The sequence below is a fragment of the Stegastes partitus genome, unplaced genomic scaffold (assembly GCF_000690725.1).
Source record: "Stegastes partitus isolate 25-593 unplaced genomic scaffold, Stegastes_partitus-1.0.2 Scaffold1285, whole genome shotgun sequence".
Taxonomy (NCBI): Eukaryota; Metazoa; Chordata; class Actinopteri; family Pomacentridae; genus Stegastes; species Stegastes partitus.
In genome coordinates this window covers 97,019-104,255 of record NW_007579016.1, presented here as the reverse complement: position 1 = coordinate 104,255, position 7,237 = coordinate 97,019, and the positions used below count along the sequence as shown (strand labels likewise).

The following is a 7,237-nucleotide window of genomic DNA, read 5'->3' as shown; positions in this document are numbered from 1 at the left end:
AAAGAACATTTCAAAACATCACTTTCATCCAACTCATGCACACTTTGAAAAGTTAACTCGTGACACCATGATAATACGAACAAGAGGGACATCTCAATAAAAACACAATCAAATAATAGACCTTTAAAAAGAAAAAAACTCTGAAACTATAAACTGATAACTAAAGCTTAATATTTTAATCTCCATGTATAGGTTGAGGTGATGGATCTTTGTGATATTTACTAAATAAATAGTCCTGAGCACCTCTGATGTCTGTTCACAGGTGTCGGGTCCAGTGTTCTTCTGCAGGTCTGTATCAGAGAAGCTGCTGCAGACTCACGTCACTCCTCCTCTGGACGGCTGCACCTACCTGGGCCTGGACTCTGGAGCTCCGCCCCTCCAGGTAGCTGCCTTTACCTGACTGGCTTCACACACTTTTGTTCTTTTGAAGCCCTTTACTGTCAGCAGGAGAAAAGGTCATGATTGAAAAAGAAAAACAAATCGCTATAAGTTAATATTGTGACTTATTGAGGTGAATTTATGTGATGAAACTTGTGAGTAAAAAAAAATCAAACATATCACAGAAACACATTAAACCTTAAAACAAGAGCTAAAAAAAAAACACACTTGATTTGAAGAAGTTAAAATGATTTTTTAAGAAAAACAAACAAAAAAATCACTTCACTATTATGACTTAAAAGTGAAACGTTTGAGATAAAATAAAGCAGCAGTTAGTGTTAAAAGCGGTTGAAAAGTCAAATTATGATTTAAAAAGTATAAATTATAAGGGGAAAAAAATCTAAATCGACATTTTATACGTCGAAATTATGTTTTAAATTGTCGAAAGTATTTGATTGTGTGTTTCAGTTAAAGTTTTGTTGTTTTTTTTTTAAACGTGAGACAGTAAAATTGTTTGGTAATTAATTCAAAAATATAAAGTAAAAATGTAACGTTTATGACATTAAACATCAAAAGTTTATGTGTGAAGGAGTTGAAATACATAAATATAGAATTTTTAAAAAGTAAAATAATAATGTAAATTAAAAGGCCAATATTGAATTAAAAAGTCTGAATTTTGAGATAATTTTAAAAGTTAAAAAAAATCAACGAGTCAACCTTTTTGACTTACTAATTTAAAAATATGAAATAAAAAGGAAAAATATGAATTAAATTAGGAAAATATGGGTTAAAGTAAAACCTGTCACACTAAATCAAAATGATGAGCTGATATTTAGTATGACATAGAAAGTTGAAAACTGGATAAAAGGTCGAATATTACGCTTAAAGGCCAAAAGTTTAAAGTTTAAATTTTAAAATGTGTCATGTTTTGCTGCAGATGAAACGTGTAGCTTTATTTGAAAACATAAAAACACTGGATTGATCCTTTATGTTTTTTAATCTTTGTAACTGAAAGCCTGAAGACAGAAATTCTGTTTTCCACAGCAGCGACAGGTTCAGTTAAACATCAGTGAGATGGCTGAATTTACTGCCTCCAGGTGAACACAGATGGGAGTGTTTGACGTCTCCATGTTTTGTTTGTCCTCAGATTTCGCTCTTCCTGGATGTTTTAAAGTGTCTCTGCTCAGATCTGACTCTGGACCAGTTTATAAGCGAGGACAGGACAGGCTGCAGTTTGGCGGTCGGACCACAGGGGGCGGCGGTGAGGAGCGGCAGGACGGAGCTGTGGAGGATCCTCAGAGGAGCAGCACTCAGTCTGGGTCAGTTTGTTCTGTTAAATAGTTATGTAAACGTAGATACCGGTGAGCTGCAGCAGGTTCTATTCGGTTGAAACTATAGAAAAAGTCAGAAAGTTTTGTGCTGTTTTTGTTGTTTTGATGAAATAAACAAGCAGCAGGTAAAAACATTTCACAGCTAAGCAGGCGTTTTATAATATTTTACTGCTTCAACGTGTTGAGTTTTGATACATCCCAGCAAGAAATTCTCCTAAACTAACATTAAAAAATGAAAGTAACAAAAGAAGCAGGGCATGTCTATTTTTAAAACTCATCGTAACATTACTAATAGATGCAAAAATGCCTCAAACAGCCATGCGTCGCTTTTCTCCAGTTTTTTAATAAATGTACTGTGGAAACATCTTTATATCAGCATATATTCAATAATATTCTGAATTATCACCTGGTGCCTCAATATAGTTTTCCCCTTTACATAAATAAAGACAGTGATAAAGACAATTGTTGCATTAAAATTAACCAAAATGCAAAACAAAAAATTGCATTTGATGCTCAAGGTTTCCCACAGAACATCCACAGAACGCCTGCTTAATGTGTCGCCCCAAACATTCAACTGAAGCCTTGCAAATTCGCTGGGCTAAGTCGTGTTGCATGGGTTCACACTACATACTGTAAGTATGTAAGTAAATATGCTGTCACCCTCACAGTGTACGTCCCCGGCGGTCGCTATGACTACCTGACTCTATCTGGGAAGCAGCACGTCGACCGACTGACCCGTGACTGGGCGGATAGGAACACTTTGTCCCACATCAAGGTGATGCTTCCACATACTACAAACACCTTGTGCTTAGTTATTCTCCACCGCTGGCTGTTGAGATATTTAACTAGAGACTAAAAACAGAGTGAATGCTGTACTGTGGTGTTTACAGCGAATTCTGCTGACAAAAGCCTGACAGAAAGCATAATTCAAAGCTACGGATGTCCTGATTACAATCCTAAGATCGGGGTCGAGGGCAATTAAGGTAATTTTTTTACCAGCTGGCATTGGCACAAATCTATGCCCAACCTTTAGTTTTCGTCCACTGCCCCATAGGTGTTACGAATTTAAAACTTTTCCTGTTGCGTGCAGCATTATCAACTAATAATTGGTCAATTTCAAAATGTGTACACTGGACATACATCCTGTGTTATTACTACTATTTCAAGCCACAGACACAGCTGCAAAGACAGCTGCTATAGATACCACTGGGGTCCAAAAATGATCCAGGCTTGATTTATAAAATGTGACCTGGCCAAAGGACATTAAGCATCACAGAAGACTTCATTACGGTGCCCCTTTGCAGGCTAAGTAGTCTGTATTAAGGATCAAGGAAACCATGAAAATGGTCCTTTATTGGGACTTTGTATCAGATTGGAAATGTTAAATGACTCAGATCAGATCAGGGACTAAAACAACTTGATCAGGACATCCCTGTTTATAGCAGCTTTAACTAAACTGTAACTATAAGGGACCAATAACAGAACCCTGAGGAACCTCATAGCTAATTATTGGCACCTTAGATGCAGAAATAATCTTTTAGCTTTTACAAAAAAAGTTCTGGCTATTGCCTTTCAGAGAGAGAATGCAGTGAGCGAAGGAAGCCGGGTGATCAACAGCGTTCTGGAGGGAGACGTCACCATGGCAACCGGAGCAGTGGTGCAACACTGTCACCTACAGGTGAGGAGGAGGAATACACCACTGTGGCTCAGTCAGACACTAGAAAATTATTTTAGGGTTCTTCTGCTGAAGTGTAACGTTTCTCTTAGTTGAAAACTGCCAAGAGTGGGCTTCCACTGATATTCAGAAATGAAATTCTTTAAGTGAAGAGTAATTGTATATTCATACACTACGATAGGACGTGTTAACTTTGTGCTGATAATTTCTGACCAGGAAGTGAAATTTTTAATAAAGTGGGAAATATAGTGAGAAATTAAATCACAATTTCCCACAGCCTAAAGTTATTGTTAATGTCTTGTCATTTTGCCTTTATTAACAGTACATAAGACATTTATAAACAACAGTGACAAATTTGTATGTTATGTATTCTACAAATTTACTTAACTTATTTAAAAACTGAGGTTAAGGCCCTGCAAAATTTTACATTATACATTTATAACAATAACACAATTCCAATAGCCATCACATTTGAGAATCTGGAGCCATGATATGTTTGATATTTTTACATAAATGATCAAAACAGTATTACAGTTTACTGTGAAGTTATCATTCATTACTGGAGACAAGTTTTGAGGTTTTCCAACATTTAATGTGCAAAAGTCTTAATTTGTCAAATAGCTATTGACTAAACCTGTCAGATGCTTGTAGCAGAGTAAGATGTAGAGTTCAGTGTGGCGGATTAAAAGTACAAAGTAACATGGAAAACAAATACTCAAGTAAAGTAACTCAGATTATTGTCGAGGTGCAGTACAAAGTAAATGTACTCAGTTACACTCTCTAACTGTCCATCAGGGTCCAATGGTTGTCCCATCGGGTTGTTTGCTGTCGGGTCTCGAGCTGTCGACGTCGTCGTCCATCAGACAGCTGGCGCTCTGCAATGACATCATCATCCAGGGACATCGGATTGAGCTGGGAGAGCTTAAGCTGAACGTCTACACGGTGGTGGGAACGCAAGACGACCTGCAGGTAAAAAAATACAGAGAAATTAACCCTTAAAAGAATAAAGTATCTGTAATATCACAGCGTAATTTCCTTCTAAAGCTAGAGAGGAGAGTTTATAAAGTGAGTCTTCCTCCTCCACAGGTCTCCTCTGACGACAGCGACGCCTCCTTCCTCAACCAGGGATGGAGCCTCTTTTTCAGCAGGACGGAAATACAGTAAGATTTACATGTTCTCAGCAAAATTTGTTAAACAGCATTAAAACATCAGTTTAAGTGACACCAAAATGTGAGCCTTTCACATCCCCACTCTGTTCATGTCTTTTCCTTTCGTCCTCTCCTCAGGCCGGAGGAGTTGTGGGTCAGAGGAGAACAGCGCTGCCTCCTGGAGGCTCGTCTCTTCCCGGTCCTCCACCCCAGAGGAGGCGCTGTGGGTCTGGATGGAGGCGTTGGCTGGCTGCTGGGGGGACCCGGATGTCTGAGGAGGTGGAGGGAGGCCTGGAGACTCTCTCTGAAGGAGGTGCTGTCACTCACCCACCAGGAGGCGGAGCTCCAGTGGAGGGAGGAGCTTCTGTTCCTGGCGGGAAGGAGGAGAGTAACTGAAGCCCTGAGGAGTCGCAATGACATCTGCCTGCTGCCCAGCTTCAGGGCCGCGGTGCTAGGAGGCCAGCAGGGGGCACTACTAGAAACCCTGGACAGCAGTGAGTCTGAAATTCTTTGTCATTACTAGCATCCAAAGGCTAGTCACTAGAAGTCACTACCATTCTCAGCCTATTCACTAGCTTTTCTTGCCTACTCACCAGAGGTATAGTTAGTAGCATTCCTAGGCTAACCACTAGCATCCCTATGCTGTAGGCTAGTCAGTAGCAATTTTTATGCTTGACATCCTTGGCTACTCACTAGTACCTGCAAGACAGTCACTAAAATCCCTACACTAGTCACTGACATCCCAACGTCAGCTACTAGCATCCCAAAGCTAGCCACAAGCATCCATTGGATAGCTGCTAGCATCCATAGGCTAAATAGTAGCATTTTTATGCTAGTAACTGAGATACTAGGCTAGTCGCTTGCATTCGTTAGTCACTAGCATCCATAGGCTAGTTATTGTTATCATCTATAAGCTAGTTACTAGCATCCATAAACAAGTCACTACCATCTGTAGATTAGTTCCTGGTTTTTTAAGAAAAATTATGAAAGATTTAAACACAAACTGTTTGTACCATCACTTTTAGAAATGAAAATCAAAGCAAATGGGTAAAAAGCAATATATTTTAAAAACTCTAATAGGTCTGTCAATAATCTAGCTGCTAAATACAATAACAGACATAACAAAATCCACCTACCAGTAAGTCACAAGGTTGGTGCAATAAATACAGTATTGTGAAATAAATGTATGTAAAATAAAAATGCACCAGACATTCATTCATTCATTCATTCATTCATTTATTTATTTATTTATTTATTTATTTTACCAGCTGCTGGCTTTAAATTAGTGCATCTGAGTATATAAAAGAGGATCTTTACATGACATTCTCAATTGTTTTCAGTTGCAGCAGGGAGCATGGAGCAGGGGGCGGAGCCTGGACCACAGCTGGGCGTGGCCGCTCGCTGTCTCTCCTGCATTGCCGACGTGCTGGTGTGCATGGCGGGGGGGAGGGGGGGTCTCAGGAGTGGACCGGCCGCTAACGAGGCCTGGAGCTCCGCCTACGTCCTGCTGGAGGAGGGTGACCTGAGGGCCGGAGTGCACGCCCTCGCCACACAGAGGCAGCAGTGGCTGGACAGGTGGGCATCACGCTCACGCTCCGGGTTTCACTCTGTGGAGTTGGTGGATGTTTAATGACCCGTGTTGGTGTTACTGCCCCCTACAGGCCAGACCTGCTGGTGCGGGCAGCGAGACACTACGAGGGCGCCGGACAGGTGCTGCTGCGGCAGGCTGTGATGTCATCGCAGAGGTTCATCTCCATTGGACAGGGGGACGTCCCGCTCTTTGGGAAGTGGCAGGAGGTGGAGTGTCCAGCCAGACTGGACCTGGCAGGTCAGCGTTTTATTTTACTGTTCGTAGATTGTGATGAGTTGAGATGGGTTACCAACGTGCCTCTTTCTAATTCACACAAAAGGACATTTTTACTTTGTTGTCCTACTAGAGGACGTTTTAATCTACTGTACTAATCTACTGCAGAGGTGCAATTAACACTTATGTTTTCAAGTATCAATTAATGATTTTGTCAATAAAATGACAAAAGAAAATAGTGAAAACTACAAACCAAAGTGTCCATTTTCACAACTGGAAGTTTTGACCTAAATCAAGGTTTAGAAAGAAATTACGATTTGCACTTCATTAGATGTGTGGTTTTCAGTTTTACAAGAGAAAATACTTAAAAATTAAGGAGGAGTTATTATTTGATAAAGAGCAGCTGAGTCTTTGCTTTTCAAATATGAGAACTTTTATTCTTTTTCATGTGCTTCAGGCGGCTGGAGCGATACTCCGCCCATCGCCTTCGAGCACGGCGGCTCTGTGACCAACGTCGCCGTGAAGGTTGATGGGAAGCGTCCCATTGGCGCCAGAGCTCGTCTCATCATGGAGCCCCACCTGCTGCTGGTCAGCTGCACCGGCGGGCAACACGGTGCAGCGTCCTCATCGATTGTGTGCAACAGCCTGGATGAGCTGAAGGACTACTGTCAGCCTCACGCTCCTGGTAGAGCACCAGCTGTTTACTGGTTAAACCAGGTAAACAGGTAGACAGGAAAGGCTGAGTTTTACTGTATGTTTGTGTTGCAGGAGCCCTGCTGAAGGCGGTGTGTGTGTGCAGCGGTCTGGTGTCACTGTCCTCCCAGCATCCTCTGGGGCATCAGCTGAAGCAGAGGTGGGGAGGAGGGGTGGAGCTTCACAGCTGGTCAGAGCTGCCAACTGG

The 7,237-nt window shown here is 41.3% G+C and overlaps 1 protein-coding gene across 1 annotated transcript in view; it reads left to right on the top strand.

Annotated features, from left to right (window-relative positions):
• The window catches only part of fcsk (fucose kinase), a 17,632-nt gene that overhangs the window by 5,499 nt on the left and 4,896 nt on the right, over positions 1-7,237 (top strand). Inside the window, exons 8-18 of the mRNA XM_008298124.1 lie at positions 263-382; positions 1,526-1,697; positions 2,378-2,484; positions 3,286-3,387; positions 4,180-4,353; positions 4,471-4,544; positions 4,671-5,026; positions 5,873-6,107; positions 6,194-6,360; positions 6,794-7,021; positions 7,105-7,237. The exon at positions 7,105-7,237 is cut by the window's right edge and continues 5 nt beyond it. Of these exons, the coding sequence (XP_008296346.1) occupies positions 263-382; positions 1,526-1,697; positions 2,378-2,484; positions 3,286-3,387; positions 4,180-4,353; positions 4,471-4,544; positions 4,671-5,026; positions 5,873-6,107; positions 6,194-6,360; positions 6,794-7,021; positions 7,105-7,237 (1,868 nt within the window). The remainder of the gene's footprint in view (positions 1-262; positions 383-1,525; positions 1,698-2,377; positions 2,485-3,285; positions 3,388-4,179; positions 4,354-4,470; positions 4,545-4,670; positions 5,027-5,872; positions 6,108-6,193; positions 6,361-6,793; positions 7,022-7,104) is intronic.